We start from the raw sequence: 17,488 nt of genomic DNA, 5'->3' as shown, positions 1-17,488 counted from the left end.
TTTTTTTAGATTCCATATATTTGCGTTAGCATACGGTATTTGATTTTCACTTTCTGACTTACTTCGCTCTGTATGACAGTCTCCAGGTCCATCCACCTCACTACAAATAACTCAATTTTGTTCCTTTTTATGGCTAATATTCCATTGTATATATGTGCCACATCTTCTTTATCCATTCATCTGTTGATGGACACTTAGGTTGCTTCCATGTCCTGGCTATGGTAAATAGAGCTGCAGTGAACATTTTGGTACATGACTCTTTCTGAATTATGGTTTTCTCAGGGTATATGCCAAATAGTGGGATTGCTGGGTTGTATGGTAGTTCTATTTTTAGTTTTTTAAGGAACATCCATACTGTTCTCCATAGTGGCTGTATCAACTTACATTCCCTCCAACAGTGCAAGAGGGTTGCCTTTTCTCCACACCCACTCGAGCATTTATTGTTTGTAGATTTTTTGATGATGGCCATTCTGACTGGTGTGAGATGATATCTCATTGTAGTTTTGATTTTCATTTCTGTAATGATTAATGATGTTGAGCATTCTTTCATGTGTTTGTTGGCAATCTGTATACCTTCTTTGGAGGAATGTCTATATAGTTGTTCTGCCCATTTTTGGATTGTGTTGTTTGTTTTTATGATATTGAGCTGCATGTGTGGCATGTATGATTTGGAGATGAATCCTTTGTCACTGGCTTCATTTGCAAATATTTTCTCCCATTCTGAGGGTTGTCTTTTTGTCTTGTTTATGGTTTCTTTTGCTGTGCAAAAGCTTTGAAGTTTCATTAGGTCCCATTTGTTTATTTTTGTTTTTATTTCCATTTTTCTAGGAGTTGGGTCAAAAAGGATCTTGCTGTGGTTTATGTCATAGAGTGCTCTGCCTATGTTTTCCTCTAACAGTTTGATGGTGTCTGGCCTTACATTTAGGTCATTAATCCATTTTGAGATTACTTTTGCGTGTGGTGTTAGGGAGTGATCTAAATTCATTCTTCTACATGTAGCTTTCCAGTTTTCTCAGCACCACTTATTGAGGAGGCTGTCTTTTCTCCACTGTATATTCTTGCCTCCTTTATCAAAGATAAGGTGACCATATGTGCATGGGTTTATCTCTGGGCTTTCTATCCTGTTCCATTGATCTATATTTCTGTGTTTGTGCTAGTACCACACTGTCTTGATTACTGTAGCTTTGTAGTATAGTCTGAAGTCAGAGAGCCTGATTCCTCCAGCTCCGTTTTTCATTCTCAAGATTGCTTTGGCTATTCGGGATCTTTTGTGTTTCCATACAAATTGTGAATTTTTTTTTCTAGTTCTGTGAAAAATGCTAGTGGTAGTTTGATAGGGATTGCATTGATTCTGTAGATTGCTTTGGGTAGTTGAGTTATTTTCACAATGTTGATTCTTCCAATCCAGAACATGGTATATCTCTCCATCTATTTGTATCATCTTTAATTTCTTTCATCAGTGTCTTATAATTTTCTGCATACAGGTCCTTTGTCTCCTTAGGTAGCTTTATTCCTAGGTATTTTATTCTTTTATTTGCAATGGTAAATGGGAGTGTTTTCTTACTTTCACTTTCAGATTTTTCATCATTAGTGTATAGGAATGCAAGACATTTCCGTGCATTAATTTTCTATCCTGGTACTATATCAAATTCATTGATTAGCTCTAGTAGTTTTCTGGTAGCATCTTCAGGATTCTCTATGTATAGTATCATGTCATCTGCAAACAGTGACAGCTTTACTTCTTCTTTTCCAATTTGTATTCCTTTTCTTTCTTTTTCTTCTCTGATTGCTATGGCTAAAACTTGCAAAACTGTTGAATAATAGTGGTTAGAATGGGCAATCTTGTATTGTTCCTGATCTTAGTGGAAATGCTTTCAGTTTTTCATCATTGAGGATGATGTTGGCTGTGGGTTTGTCATATATGGCCTTTATTATGTTAAGGAAAGTTCCATCTATGCCTACGTTCTGGAGGGTTTTTATCATAAGTGGGAGTTGAATTTTGTCAAAAGCTTTCTCTGCATCTACTGAGATGATCATATGGTTTTTCTCCTTCAATTTGTTAATATGGTGTATCACGTTGATTGATTTGCATATGCTGAAGAATCCTTGCATTCCTGGGATAAACCCCACCTGATCATGGTGTATGATCCTTTTAATGTGCTGTTGGATTCTGTTTGCTACTGTTTTGTTGAGGATTTTTGCATCTATGTTCATGAGTGATATTGGCCTGTAGTTTTCTTTCTTTGTGACATCTTTGTCTGGTTTTGGTATCAGAGTGATGGTGGCCTTGTAGAATGAGTTAGGGAGTATTCCTCCCTCTGCTCTGATTTGGAAGAGTTTGAGAAAGACAGGTGTTAGCTCTTCTCTAAATGTTTGATAGAATTCGCCTGTGAAGGCCTCTGATCCTGGGCTTTTGTTTGTTGGAAGATTTTTAATCACAGTTCCAATGTCAGTGCTTGTGATTGGTCTGTTCACTTTTTCTGTTTCTTCCTGGATCTGTCTTGGAAGGTTGTGCATTTCTAAGGTTTTGTCCATTTCTTCCAGGTTGTCCATTTTATTGGCATAGAATTGCTTGTAGTAATCTCTCATGATCCTTTGTATATCTGCAGTATCACTTGTTACTTTTCCTTTTTCATTTCTAATTCTATTTATTTGAGTCTTCTACTTTTATTTCTTGATAAGTCTGGCTAATGGTTTATCAATTTTGTTTATCTTCTCAAGAACCAGCTTTAAGTTTTATTGATCTTTGCTATTGTTTCCTTCATTTCTTTTTCATTTATTTCTGATCTGATCTTTATGATTTCTTTCCTTCTGCTAACTTTGGGTTTTTCTTTGTTCTTCTTTCTCTAGTTGCTCTAGGTGTAAGATTAGTTTGTTTATTTGAGATGTTTCTTGCTTCTTTTTTTTTTTTAATAAATTTATTTTTGGCTGTGTTGGGTCTTTGATTCTGTGTGAGGGCTTTCTCCAGTTGTGCGAACGGGGGTCCAGTCTTCATTGCAGTGCATGGGCCTCTCACTATCACAGCCTCTCCCATTGTGGATCACAGGCTCTAGATGCGCAGGCTCAGTAGTTGTAGCTCATGGGCCTAGCCGCTCTGCGGCATGTGGGATCTTCCTGGACCAGGGCCAGAACCGGGTCCCTTGCATTGGCAGGCAGATTCTTAACCACTGCACCACCAGGGAAGCCCCTCTTGTTTCTTGAGGTAGGATTGTACTGCTATAAACTTCCCTCTTAGAACTGCTTTTGCTGCATCCCATAGGTTTTGGGTCATTGTGTTGTCATTGTCATTTGTTTCTAGGTATTTTTTGACTTCCTCTTTGATTTCTTCAGTCATCTCTTGGTTATTAAGTACTGTGTTGTTTAGCCTCAATGTGTTTGTATTTCCTACAGATTTTTTCCTGTAATTGATATGTAGCCTCATAGAGTTGTGGTTAGAAAAGATACTTGATACAATTTCAATTTTCTTAAATTTACCAAGGCTTGATTTGTGACCCGAGATATGATCTATCCTGGAGAATGTTCCATGAGCACTTCAGAAGAATGTGTATTCTGTTGTTTTCAGATGGAATGTCCTATACATAGCAATTAAGTCCATCTTGTTTAATGTATCATTTAAAGCTTGTGTTTCCTTATTTATTTTCATTTTGGATGATCTGTCCATTGGTGAAAGTGGGGTGTTTAGTCACCTACTATGATTGTGTTACTGTCGATTTCCCCTTTTATGGCTGTTAGTTTTTGCCTTATGTATTGAGGTGCTCCTCTGTTGGGTGCATAAATATTTACAATTGTTATATCTTCTTCTTGGATTGATCCCTTGATCATTATGTAGTGTTCTTCTTTGTCTCTTGTAATAGTCTTTGTTCTAATGTCTATTTTGTCTGATATGAGAATTGCTACTCCAGTTTTCTTTTGATTTCCATGGAATATCTTTTTCTATCCCCTCACTTTCAGTCTGTATGTGTCGCTAGGTCTGAAGTGGGTCTCTTGTAGACAGCATATATATGGGTCTTGTTTTTGTATCCATTCAGCCAGTCTATGTCTTTTGGTTGGAGCATTTAATCCATTTACATTTAAGGTAATTATCGATATGTATGTTCCTATTACCATTTTCTTAATTGTTTGGGGTTTATTATTGTAGGTCTTTTCCTTCTCTTTTGTTTCCTGCCTATAGAAGTTCCTTTAGAATTTGTTGCAAAGCTGGTTTGGTGGTGCTGAATTCTCTTAGCTTTTGCTGGTCTCTAAAGCTTTTAATTTCTCTGTGAAATCTGAATGAGATCCTTGCTGGGTAGAGTAATCTTGGTTGTAGGTTTTTCTCCTTCATCACTTTAAATATGTCCTGCCACTCCCTTCTGCTTGCAGAGTTTCTGCTGAAAGATCAGCTGTTAACCTTATGGGGATTCCCTTATGTGTTACTTGTTGTTTTTCCCTTGCTGCTTTTAATATTTGTTCTTTGTATTTAATTTTTTATAGGTTGATTAATACGTGTCTCCGTGTGTTTCTCCTTGGATTTATCCTGTATGGGACTCTCTATGCTTCCTGGACTTGATTTACCATTTCCTTTCACATATTAGGGAAGTTTTCAACTATAATCTTTTCAAATATTCTCAGTCCCTTTGTTTTTCTCTTCTTCTTCTGGGACCCCTATAATTCGAATGTTGGTGCGTTTAATGTTGTCCCAGGGGTCTCTGAGACTGTCCTCAATTCTTTACATTCTTTTTTCTTTATTCTGCTCTGCAGTAGTTATTTCCACTATTTTATCTTCCAGGTTACTTTCCGTTCTTCTGCTTCAGTTATTCTGCTATTGATCCCTTCGAGAGAATTTTAAATTTCATTTATTGTGTTGTTCATCACTGTTTGTTTGCTCTTTAGTTCTTCTAGGTCCTTGTTAAACGTTTCTTGTATTTTCTCCATTCTATTTCCAAGTTTTTGGATCACCTTTACTATCATTATTCTGAATCCTTTTTCTGGTAGACTGCCTATTTCCTCCTCATTTTTTAGGTCTGGTGAGTTTTTATCTTGCTCCTTCAACTGCTGTGTGTTTCTCTGTCTTCTCATTTTGCTTAACTTACTGTTAAGCATTTCCTGTTTTAGGTCTCCTTTTCGCAGACTGCAGCTTCATAGTTTCCATTGTTTTTGGTGTTTGTCCCGAATGGCTAAGGTTGGTTCAGTGGGTTGTGTAGGCTTCCTGGTGGAGGGGACTAGTCCCAGTGTTCTGGTGGATGAAGCTGGATCTTGTCTTTCTGGTGGGCAGGTCCACGTCTGGTGGTGTGTTTTGAGGTGTCTGTGGCCTTATGATTTTAGGCAGCCTCTGTGCTAATGGATGGGGTTGTGTTCCTGTCTTACTAGTTGTTTGGCATAGGGTGTCCTGCACTGTAGCTACCTGGTCGTTTAGTGGAGCTGGGTCTTGGTGTTGAGATGGAGATCTCTGGGAGATTTTCTCCGTTTGATATTATGTGGAGCTGGGAGGTCTCTTGTGGACCAGTGTCCTGAACTTGGCTCTCCCACCTCAGTGGCACCATCCTGACACCTGGCTGGAGCACCAAGAGCCTGTCCTCCACACGGCTCATAATAAAAGGGAGAAAATAAAGAAAGAAAGAGAGAAGATAAAATAAAATAAAGTAAAATAAAATAAAGTTATTAAAATAAAAGATAATTATTAAGAAAAAATATTTTTTAAGTAATAAAAAAAAATGGAGAGGCAGAACCCTAGGGCAAATGGTAAAAGCAAAGCTATACAGACAAAATCACACACAGAAGCATACGCATACACACTCACAAAAATAGAAAAAGGGGAAAAAATCATAAATGTTGCTCTCAAAGTCCACCTCCTCAATTTGGGATGATTCGTTGTCTATTCATGTATTCCACAGATGCAGGGTACATCAAGTTGATTGTGGAGATTTAATCTGCTGCTCTGGAGGCTGCTGGGAGAAATTTCCCTTTCTCTTTTTTCTTCGTGCAGCTCCCAGGGTTCAGCTTTGGATTTGGACTCACTCTGCGTATAGGTCGCCTGAGGGCGTCTGTTCTTTGCTCAGACAGGACGGGGTTAAAGGAGCAGCTGATTCGGTGGCTCTGGCTCACTCAGGCTGGGGCGGAGGGAGGGTTACGGATGCGGGGCGAGCCTGTGGTGGCAGAGGCTGGGGTGACCTTGCACCAGCCTGAGGCATGCCGTTCGTTCTCCCGGGGAAGTTGTCCCTGGATGATGGGACCCTGGCAGTGGCTGGCTGCACAGGCTCCCAGTAGAGGGGGTGTGAACAGTGACCTGTGCTCGCACACAGGATTCTTGGTGGCGGCAGCAGCAGCCTTAGCTTCTCATGCCCATCTCTGGGGTCCACACTGATCGCCGCGGCTCGCACCCATCTCTGGAGCTCCTTTAAGTGGAGCTCTTAATCCCCTCTCCTGACGCACCAGAAAACAAAGAGGCAAGAAAAAGTCTCTTGTCTCTTCGGCAGCTCCAGACATTTTCCCGGACTCCCTCCCGGCTAGCTGTGGTGCACTAACCCCTTCAGGCTGTGTTCATGCCGCCAACCCCAGTCCTCTCCCTGCGATCTGACTGAAGCCGGAGCCTCAGCTCCCAGCCCCGCCCACCCCGGCGGGTGAGCAGACCAGCCTGTCGAGCTGGTGAGTGCCGGTCGGCACCGATCCTCTATGCGAGAATCTCTCCGCTTTGTCCTCCACACCCCTGTTGCTTTGCTCTCCTCTGTGGCTCCGGAGCTCCCCCACTCCACCACCCGCAGTCTCTGCCCGCGAAGGCCCTTCCTAGTGTGTGGAAACCTTTCCTTCACAGCTCCCTCCCACTGGTGCAGGTCCCATCCCTATCCTTTAGTCTCTGTTTATTCTTTTTTCATTTGCCCTACCCAGGTATGTGGTTAGTTTCTTGCCTTTTAGGAGGTCTGAGTTCTTCTGCCAGCGTTCAGTAGGTGTTCTGTAGGAGTTGTTCCACGTGTAGATGTATTTCTTATGTATTTGATCTTATGTATTTGATGAAGGTGATCTCCGCGTCTTACCCTTCCGCCATCTTGAAGCTCCTCCCCCGTCACACTATTTCTTGAGGGCAGCATTATTATATCCATTTTTCAAATGAAGAGACTGAGGTTTAAGTAGCTGCAGGAATTTGCCTCCGGACATACACCTGAGCACGGCTGAGCTGGGATATGACCCTAGTCCACCCAGCTTCATGGTGTAGCATCATGAAATAGCACCTCGGACCCGATCATGCCATTCCTACAGCTCCCACGTCCACCATCCCCTGCCCAACTGAACAGTGCAAGGAAAAGGAATCTTCTTTCATTGCTGAAGTTAGAAAATGCTGAAGAAGAAAAATGATTTTTTTTTTTGCTTGATCATAGTAGAGAAAAATTTGAAAAAAACAAGAAAAACTTCCATCATCGCCAAAGGGTCACAACTTGTCAAACTATGGAGTGAAGAAGTCTGCTCCCCTTCACAGAGCTCTCATGACAACCGCATTTGTCTGTGTGTTACTCTACACATAGTAAAGGATTTTGATTTCAATATGTCAAGTTCACACTTTCACCTAAGAAAATGAAATGTTCTTACATACTCAACGATTTTTTAAAAAACGCTTTTTGAGTTGTTCATACGTGGCATGTTCAATGAATTTTCTTCCAAAAGTAAAAATAAAACAGCCTCTTTGAAAGATCTCATCACTTTCCTGCTACCAACTACCATCTATAGGGAGTCAGCTCCCGAATCTGTGTCATCTTCAGATCCACGTGGTCAAGCCACCAAGCGGCAATCTCCTCTGTGCTCTTCCCAGACATCCTGAGCTTAAGGTATCAGCATTACATCCTACTCTCCATCCCACATCTCAGTCCAATTACCCTCAAGACAGCCAAGTCACTCCTCCAGTAACCTAAGCCAGATGCCAGTGGACCTCTCATCCCACACCCAGCCTCTAAGACTTGCTGGTTGTGCTCTTGAACAAACTCCCCTCTGCATCTCCTCTTCTCAACTTTCATCACCACTGCCCTCCTCAGCTGTTTTCTATTATTTTAACAGCCTCCTAACTGGTTTCCCTGCCTCCACAACCATCCTTACCCATCCACCATTTACAGGAATGCCCAAGTGATCTTTCTAATACACACATCCAGCCTTGGCCCTGCCCTTGTTAAAGTCCCTCAGGGCCTTCAGTGCATCAAGTCCGAGCTCTCCAAACTTTAGTGAAAGGCTCATAAAAGCACATGGTCAGCTCCCCCTCTCCTGCCTAGTCTCTTTTATCCCTTTCCCAACTCACTTGCCCATCCCTCCATGCTGGGTTACTTAGAGTTCTCTAACATTCTCATGCTGCTGTGTCTTGGTGTGTACCAGTCATTTTGCTTGGAGAGTCATTTCTTTTCTCTGCTTGTGAATCCCTACCCACTCTTTGAGATTCAGGTCCAGAGTGAGACACTTTTCTTATGAGACCTCCTCAATGCTTAACTTTAGGCAGAGGCAAGTCTTTCCACCATAGCCCTTGGAACACAACTCATTATAGCACTTAGTAATATGCATTTTGATGATTTATTTACTGGTCTGTGTCTCTCAGCTAATTATAAGCTCTTCTGGTGCAGGGCCCCTTTCTTTTTCATCTTTGTGCCTCTAGCACCTAGCACAGTATTTGGTGTACCCGGGGCACTCGCTAAATGCTTGTTGAAAAAACGAATAAATGAAAGAATGAAACTTATCATGTCAAAATAAAAGTTCATACTGATCTGGAATTTTCAAAATTAACTAATCAATAAATTTGAGTTGAGCACATGTGATATATAAAGCATGACGTTGCCTTAGACGTCTGAATGTCTAAGAAGTGCTGAATGTGGCCTCCGGTTTCAGAAACTTGTAATCTGGGAACCAGATAAATATAAAAATAGGTGCTAATTATAGAGAGAATTTATTTTAATGAACTGATAAAAAGGAACTTCTCAAGGGAATGTAGAATAAGCTGCATGAATGAAATGGAGATGGGTTACAGGAGCTTGGAATTTAAAGAAGTCTCTGTGGTCTGGGAAAGGGGTTCTATGGAGTATGATTCAATCAGTTAGACTTCACATTACAGGTAGCAAAAAGAATTAGCCTAGGGCTTCCCTGGTGGCACAGTGGTTGAGAGTCCGCCTGCCGATGCAGGGGACACGGGTTCGTGCCCCAGTCTGGGAAGATCCCACATGCCGCGGAGTGGCTGGTCCCGTGAGCCATGGCCACTGAGCCTGGGCGTCTGGAGCCTGTGCTCCACAACGGGAGAGGCCACAGCAGTGAGAGGCCCACGTAATGCAAAAAAAAAAAAGAATTAGCCTATAGCGGTTTAAACAGCAAAGGGAAGCTATTTTTTAAAATTAATTAATTTATTTATTTTTGGCTGTGTCATGTCTTAGTTGCGGCATGCAGGCTCAGTAGTTGTGGCACACAGGCTTAGTTGCCCCAAGGCATGTGGGATCTTAGCTCCCTGACCAGGGATCAAACTGGCATCCCCTGTATTGCAAGACAGATTCTTAACCACTGGACCACCAGGGAAGTCCAAAGGGAAGCTATTGGCTGAAATTCCCAGGACAGGCTGGCTTCAGACAAGACTCTATCTAGAGTGTAAAGAACATCACTCAATTTCTCTCTTTTTCCCCAGTAGCTCCACATTCTTCTCTTGCAGGATCCGTTTCCACCTCACAGCCCTACCCTTTCTTTCCCAGAAGGCTCCAGCAAATATATATTTACATCTCATTATACCCGATTAGTTACATACCTTCCTTGAATCAATCACCGTTGTCACAAAATTAAGACATCCTGATTGATTTAAGCCAATGAGTGGCTCTCCAAAGTGTGGGAAAGGTCAATGGCACCAGTCACATGGCCTATACTATGAGAGGGTGGTTGTCTAAGTATATGCAGGATACCCAGTAAGGCCAGCAAGTCACCTGGGGGTGAAGTAGTGTGGCTCAGGAAGCATTGCTGACTTGCTTCTCATGTCTTTTCCCCTCCCTAAGCCACAATGTCAAAAAAATTTCTCACAACAGGGGGCCTCCCCACATTATCTTTTCCTAAATAATGGCAGAAGAAAGAGCTCTGAATTAAAGATCAAGAACTCTTGACTTCTGTCTTGGCTCTGTCAAGGCACTGAATCTTTCTGTTTCTCAGTTTTTTTACTATGAAATGTGGATAATGACACCTGTCCTCCCAGTGTCGTCAGGAAAGTCAAGTGAAATGGGAGTTTGAAATTAACAGATGCAAACTAGCATATGTGAGATGGATAAACAACAAGGTCCTACTGTATATCACAGGGAACTATATTCAATATCCTGTAATAAACTATAATGGAAAAGAATATGAAAAAAATGTATATATGTATAACTGAGTCACTTTGCTGTACAGCAGAAATTAACACAACATTATAAATCAACTGTACTTCAAAAAAATAAATTAAAAAAAAAGCCAGGTGATATGATCAGTTTGAAAATCCTTTCAAAAGCATCAAAATATACTAAGGAGGACTATTGGTAATTCACCCTCAGTGCTCACATCTACATATTCCTCATCTTGAGAGATTAAGACGATAATGCCAATGCACCCCTCAGTTTCTCTGTTCCCTCCACTCCAGGCCATCTGGCCATCTCTCAGTTCCTCATTACTCCATATCAACCCTGATGCTTTATACTTGAGTAATGGGAAACCTCACCCCAAAGGGCTTTGACGGCAGGACACCTTACTCCCTCCTAACGAGGAGTCCACAGGTAGGTGGGCTCCAGGTATGGGGTATCAGGACTGTCCTGCCATATCTCTTGGCTCTGACATCCCCAAGGGCTGCTCTCATCCACAGTCTCCTGCAAGACAACTGCGGTGGTTCCAGGAATCTTCATGTGTGTCTCTTTTTCTAAGGCTAGGAAACCTTTCCAAGAAAATTTCTTATGTCTTATTGGTTAGAACTGATCACAAGCCCACCCCTAAACCAATGTCTGGCAGAGGGGGATGGGATTCATATGACTGGTGGAGATTCCTCAGGATTCACTTTTTGAGCTAAGGATAGAGCTATTTTCTACATGGCTGAATGGTGGAAAATGGTCTGAAAATTATCAGGGTCTGACAGCTGAAAGAATGAGGAGAGGGAGGAGATTGGCTACTGGGTGGGGGACAACCAGAGTCTATATAGCAGATGCTCTCAGTGACCTGCTCTTATCCACAGGCCCTATGACCTGAGTGCACAGCACTGACTTCTGACCACTAGCACTTGTGTTTCTTTGCTTGAAAACTTCTTCTGGTCTTTCCCACCCATGCAATAAGCCAAAAATACTAGGGGATTACTATTTCCATGCTGGGAACAGCCCTCAATGACTGTTGAGAGTATATACACTCCCACATGTATAAAAGCTCCAGTTCCCTCATCCCGAGGGTGGGATCACTCTGTGGTGTTTGCTCTGCACTGGCCTCCAGAATGTCGTAGCCCAGTTACATTCCAGCTACCCATGTCCAGTAGCTGGCTGGACAACACACCCTCTCAGGCTGCCCTCCTCTTCCTGCCTCACTTCTCCACTCCACCGTGGTGCTTCCTACACCTCCTTTGACTTCCTATCTCAGAGTCGGCTTCTTGGGAAGTCCAAATGAAGATACCATATGCCAAATTCCTTCCTGAATCCAGAGACTCTGTACACAGCGTTCCCATCTGCTCAGAATGTGTTTCCTCTCCCTGCTCATGCTCACGCTCCCTTCCAGTTACAGTGAAAATGTCACTTCCCTCTGGAAGCCTTGTTTGAGCCCTTGTCCACCTGAGGCCATCCTCTCATTGTTTGCTCTCCTCTTCTGTATTTCTCCTTAAGAATGGTTGTGATTTAATTAGTTTTGTTTAATTATTTTTTTTACATCTTTATCCCCAACTAGATTGTGAGCTGCTTGAGGGCAAAGACAATGCTTCTGGCCTCCCACTCTATCGTTGGCTCCTGGCACACTGCCTGGCACAAAGTAGAGGGTCAAGGACTGGCTGGATATGGCAAGATGAACCTTATGAAAGATGTAAGTTTGAGAGTCATTCACAGAGAAAAAATTATGAAAGCTTTAGATAAAAGATATTTTATTTACATGACTCTTAATGGATCTACATTTATTTCTTGGGACAGAATATAACTTTTATACATAGAAGGGATGCCCATTGTCTAAGGGAGAATCTTAGAATGGTTCCTTTATATCTATAAAACTGCCATTTTAGTCACCTATTAATTTTATTTATACATTGCTGAATTCCATCTCAAATCCACTATTCTTTCATTCATTCATTCATTCAATGCCTACTTATAGGACACTGTACCTGGCAAGACTCTAGAACTATCTGCTCTCGACTCTTTCCAAAAGCCATGAGAGAGACATACAATAACCATCGTATAATATGTGAGGAAGAACATCCCAGGTTTTCTGTCTGCCTCCCCTCAGCTCTACTTCCGCATCAGGCTTTTGGCTTTTACTGAAGGAGCAAGGAACAATCTTATGAAATCAATCACTATATTTGCCGGAAAAGGGTACCTGAGGGCTTGTCTATTTTGTCAGTGCTCACGTGGGAGGAATTTCCTTTAGTGACAAGTGGTATGAGGCAGGGTGAAAATAGCAAACAAACATGCATGCTTGCCATCTCTCTGCCAGGCAGACTCTTTCTTACTAATCCCTAAACAAGACCCTTACCTCTGCATGGGATTAATTCAGGTTTTGTGAGGTTTATATAATTTGGAATCCTTCTTCATGAAAAAAGTACAAAACTACAAATAAAAACGTGACACGGAGCTTTGGAAGGGTCCACGCAAGTGAGGGGCTCTGAATTTTAAGCTGCACTGGTTTCCTAGTAAATTAGCATCTGACCATGATTAAGACTGGCTGGTCCTCCCGCCCCTTAGCCCTGCATGTTTACTCTGACCTCTATGCTTTTTGTTGTTTTCTTGCCTGAAAGACTTCCCTCCTCCTTCTCCTTCAATCCCCGGACCATATTTTTTCAAAGTTTGGCCCCACAATGCTTTCTCTGATTCTCCCCAGCAGAAAGCTCTCCCTTCCCTGCAGGCCCACAACCCTATGTACAGAGCCCAGGATATGTTGTCTCATGATGGCTTAGAGGGCATCATGAATGGCTCTATCTGAGGGGCATATACTGTGCCTTCTCCAATTAGTCTTGGGCACAGGGACTATTTCTTCATTTAGATTTCTCCTCAGCACCTACTCAAGTTCTGGGTACAGCAGTAAGGGAAGGGAAAAAGGAAAGGTGTAATAAAGGCAAGATGATGGGGTGTGGAGTGAGGCTCACCTGGTTGTAACTCTGCCCTCATTAGTGCAGGACCTCAGGCAAGTCGCTTACCTCTCTAAGTCTTCATTTCTCACTGACAAATGGATATAATAATGATGTTTATTTCCCATGATTGTTGTGAGGATTAAGTAAAGCATTTATTCATTCACCAAATACCTATTTAGCCCTCTCTTGGGCTATTTTTGGCACCAGAGGCTTGGAATACACATGACTCGGGGATACTCCCTGTGTGGCTGTTCCCATAGTTGAGTTGGGAGACGGAAGGTTATGATGTATCAGGATAAGGCTATAGCAGACACTCAACCGGAGCAAAGCAGATGTTCCATAAATAGTTGTTAAATAAATGACTGACAGAATGAATGAATTCAGAAAGCAAAAATGATTAACTTTGCAAGATAAGTAACACAATATATTTGCAGCATCATCCAGATGTAAGTATAATGTTGAATATAATGGACATGGCAGTGCATGGAGCATCACGAAATGCTGCATGTTTAAAGAAAATAAAATCAACAGCAGAAAGAAAGCAAGGGTTGAATGAGAGGAGAGAGGACAAAAGGAGGGAGAAAGGCCCTCAGAAGGCAAAAAGGGAGGAAGGACACCATGGACTCACCTGGCCAAGTGTGCACTCCATGCCACCCAAGAAGTCAGCCTCCTTCAGCTCATCGTGGTTGCTGCTGATGTCGTGGACCTCAAACCGCAGGCGCTGCACCTCCTCAAAATAAAAGTCCACGGTAAACAGTTTTGAATACACTGGGTTGATGCAGGTGCGAATCACCTCTGTTCTGTCAACCTGCAGAAGAGAGAAAGAGAAAACCCATCAGGGATCAGGGCTTCGTATCATTATCCTTCATGAGGATTCATCTTACGGTGCTCTGTCTCCTTCCAAACTGTCAATGCCCTCCACCAAGTCAACAGGGTGAGCAGTTTGGATGTCTTCAAGGATGCATCTTCAGAGAATAAGCCATGTTTCAAGGAGGAAAATCATAGAATAATCTGAGCTTTGTATTTAAGGGTTTAGAGCACCTTGTATTGTTAAGTAACAGGGCAACAAGATGGATTGATTATTAGGGGCTGCCTGGAGCCTCAGGATGAGAAAGAGTCTGAGGGCACGTTTGGGTTCAGGAGAAAAGAAATCTGTATTCTATTCCTGAAGTCTGAGGGGCACAGTCCGGGCAAATGACCATGTAGAAGCCCCATTTTAGCCAACACTACTCTAGTATGAGTGTCATAGTTCATGAATCCCAGCATATTGAAGGGGAAAGGCATGAGAAGGGATATGAAGATAACTGCCTGTGGTCTCAAGTGTGCCTTTTGTTGGGTTTACACATGTTGACTCAGTCATTTCAGTCCCCCGGGCCTCAGTTTCCTCATCAACTAGTGAGGGTTAGAGGATTAGAGGATGAAAAGTGCCTTTGTGCTCTAATGTTCCAGGAGCGAAGATTTCCCAGGCCTTCTGTGGTAATAACTCTCCATTTCTCTCTCACTTTCTGCCACACTCTGTGCCCCTGGAGGCTGACTTTTATGGACTGACTTTCCTGGGCTCCCTTGACCTCTGGGCTCTGGGTGGAGGCAACCAGAGGGGAGACTTGGCAGGAGATCAGAAGGACATGGGCAGTGTCTCCGCCCCTCTACACACACAAGTCTGCTAGGGACTCCCATCCAAGAGGGAGCTGCCGCCAGGATCTGGTGACACAGTACTGACCCTCAGACAGAGGGGTGGTAATGGCTTTCTGCTGCTGCCTCGCCATCCTTTGTCAGCTCCCTTACGCCTGCACAGGCACATGCAAAGAGTCCCTGTGTGAAGAGTTTAGCTCTTTGAGTGAAACTCTGGGTATGCCATCTGCTTTCTGCTCGTACCCCCACCACTAAAGTTCTTCTCTTCCACGTCTGTCCCAAGTAAGAATACTCAACACCATTTATATTCTGTGAAGCCTTAGAGGACCAAGTTACAGATAACCCAAGATCCTACAGTATCTCTCAATGGGAGATATCCATCACTCATATTTTATAGGTCAATTGGAGCCTACATGAACTGTCAGCTTTCAAATAGATACATCATTTTGTGAATGAAAAATATTGCCTGCCATATCAGTAAACAAAGGATGCTGCAGCCACCAAGCCATCACATTATAGCCACCCTGATGGTGAGCTCTGAGGGAAGTCAGGATGGAGACAAATGGGCTACCGGCTGTCAAGCCCTCAGCCACTGCAGCCACCCCGACGGGGCACCCTGAGGGGACTCAGGATGGAGAGAAGCAGGATACTGGCCCCAGGTAGCTTAGGTGCATATCAAAGGAATGATTTCAGTGAGCCCAGACTCTTGCATCTTCCCATACATAGAAAAGCACTAAATTTCATTAACTTGAGATATATGGTTTTCTTTAATTAAGAATAATCTTTTGATGTTCCCACTACCTGGTCTTTGTTGCAAAAACTCCTATATATCCTGGCTCCCCACCTTGCTTCTTGGGAGCAGTCTCTCAGGGTTATTTGAGATGCTGTCTCCCAGGCTTGAAGTGCTCAGAATGTCCTCTGAATAAAACATAATTCTCAACTTTCAGGCTGTGCAATTTTTTTCAGTCGACAGTTTATTGGGTACTTCCCAAGAGTCATTCATTAGCACAAACTGTGAAAAACATCTCCCCACTTTCATTAGAGTACAAGGAAATTTTCTCAGTAAAATGAGGGAAACCATTTTTGACCATATCATGTGTGTACACGTTATCCAGCAAAGACAATTGGATACACTCTTGAGTTCAGGGCTTGGTCCATGTCCCTGTCCCTTCCTATGCAGGGCCCTGTGTGAGAGAGGGTTACCCTGTAAGGAACACTATCTGCTATTCCTGGCGGGATGAATGATCCAGGTTGTGAGGAGGAGAATATGGTCCTTTTATGTCCCTGTGCAAGAGACAGAAAAACTAAACCCCAGCCCATTGCTGATTAGCAGTTGACAACAAGCTACTGTACAGACCAATGGTTATTTGACTCTTCCAGTGAAGACTCAGCTTCTATTTGAGCTGAGTTTTATATCCTTTAAAATGTTCACTCTGGTGGGGAAGGATTGCATATGTTATTGGTTAACTGTGTGGGTACAAGGATTTACTGTATTGGCATAGTTTTTTTCAGTTTATTAAGAGATTATGCTTTTGAGTAATAGTAAAAATCAGAGGTCACAAACTGGTAGTCTGCAGTTCATACTGACCTAGAGGTGTTTTATTCATCCTACTTAAATGTAGTTTTCTCTTAATTTGCCAACAGAAAAGAGACGCTATTTCTATCGCCCTCCCTTTGGAAAAAAATCAGATTATCTGGCAACCTGGGGCTACATTCATACATGGCAACCATTGGGGGCTGCCCCATTCAGATGGGCATTCATTCTCCATTCTCCAAGCTCTTCACCCTCAATGAATTCCCCCACCTGACTTCTAGAGGCATTTTTGCAACACTTGGTCCAAATTCATAGCATCATAAGCCATATGATAAGAGATTTAATTATATTCATGTGGTGCCTTTTAGTAGAAGATTTTGAAATAATCCCCAAGAAGTAACTTATAGGTGGATTCTCAAGAAACAGAAAAGGTTCTTTCCTCAGGTCTAGAAGAACAGAGTCCTAGCCAGGTTTACATGATAAGAGACAGAAGATGGAAACTCTAGTCTTTGTTTCTCTGCTTTAACCACCCCAAAGGGCACAAATGGCTGATGTGTATCAATCCTGCTGATTTTCTTCTCACTTCTTGATTTTCAAATGCTCATCCCACATAGACATCACACCACACCTCAGGTGGACCATCCAAGGCAACACTGAATGACTTTGTTTTGTGAGGGAGAGGATTGGCTTGGAAAGAAGTTAAGTAACAAACATTTGCATTACCAAGATAGATAATTCCAAGGATAATCTCAGAGCCATTGAGACACTTGAGTATGGATGCTCAGGACTAGGAGGAGAATGGTGATGGGGAAATTCTCGTAACACTCGCAGATGTTTCAAAACGTTCTGCATTCCCAGTCAGTATGGGAGATGCATGCTTTTCTGGAGACTGAAGACAGGTTTAACCTGAGCAATAGAGCCTAGGACGGCTGGTGTTTCTCATTGAAAGGTGTCAAGGTCAAGGCAGTTGTTTCCAAAGGACCAGCCATTGACTGGTGCTGCTGGTTGCATCAGAATCATGGGGCAACAGTAATATTCCACTGTATATATGTACCACATCTTCTTTATCCATTCATCTG

The 17,488-nt window shown here is 42.5% G+C and overlaps 1 protein-coding gene across 1 annotated transcript in view; it reads right to left on the bottom strand.

Moving 5' to 3' along the window:
- The window catches only part of CPNE4 (copine 4), a 197,520-nt gene extending 182,511 nt beyond the window's left edge, over positions 1–15,009 (bottom strand). The window contains exons 1-3 of the mRNA XM_089909934.1: positions 14,964–15,009; positions 14,746–14,846; positions 13,872–14,051 (exon numbers count right to left, since the gene is read on the bottom strand). Of these exons, the coding sequence (XP_089766060.1) occupies positions 13,872–14,051; positions 14,746–14,846; positions 14,964–15,009 (327 nt within the window). The remainder of the gene's footprint in view (positions 1–13,871; positions 14,052–14,745; positions 14,847–14,963) is intronic.
- Between the last annotated feature and the right edge of the window lie 2,479 nt (positions 15,010–17,488).

This window comes from Delphinapterus leucas, chromosome 4, assembly GCF_059928025.1.
Source record: "Delphinapterus leucas isolate spDelLeu-1000000601 "Yukka" chromosome 4, BTC_Dleu_Yukka2, whole genome shotgun sequence".
In the NCBI taxonomy this organism is placed as follows: domain Eukaryota; kingdom Metazoa; phylum Chordata; class Mammalia; order Artiodactyla; family Monodontidae; genus Delphinapterus; species Delphinapterus leucas.
The sequence above is the reverse complement of the archived record's forward strand: the minus strand, read 5'-3'. Positions and strand labels throughout refer to the sequence as shown.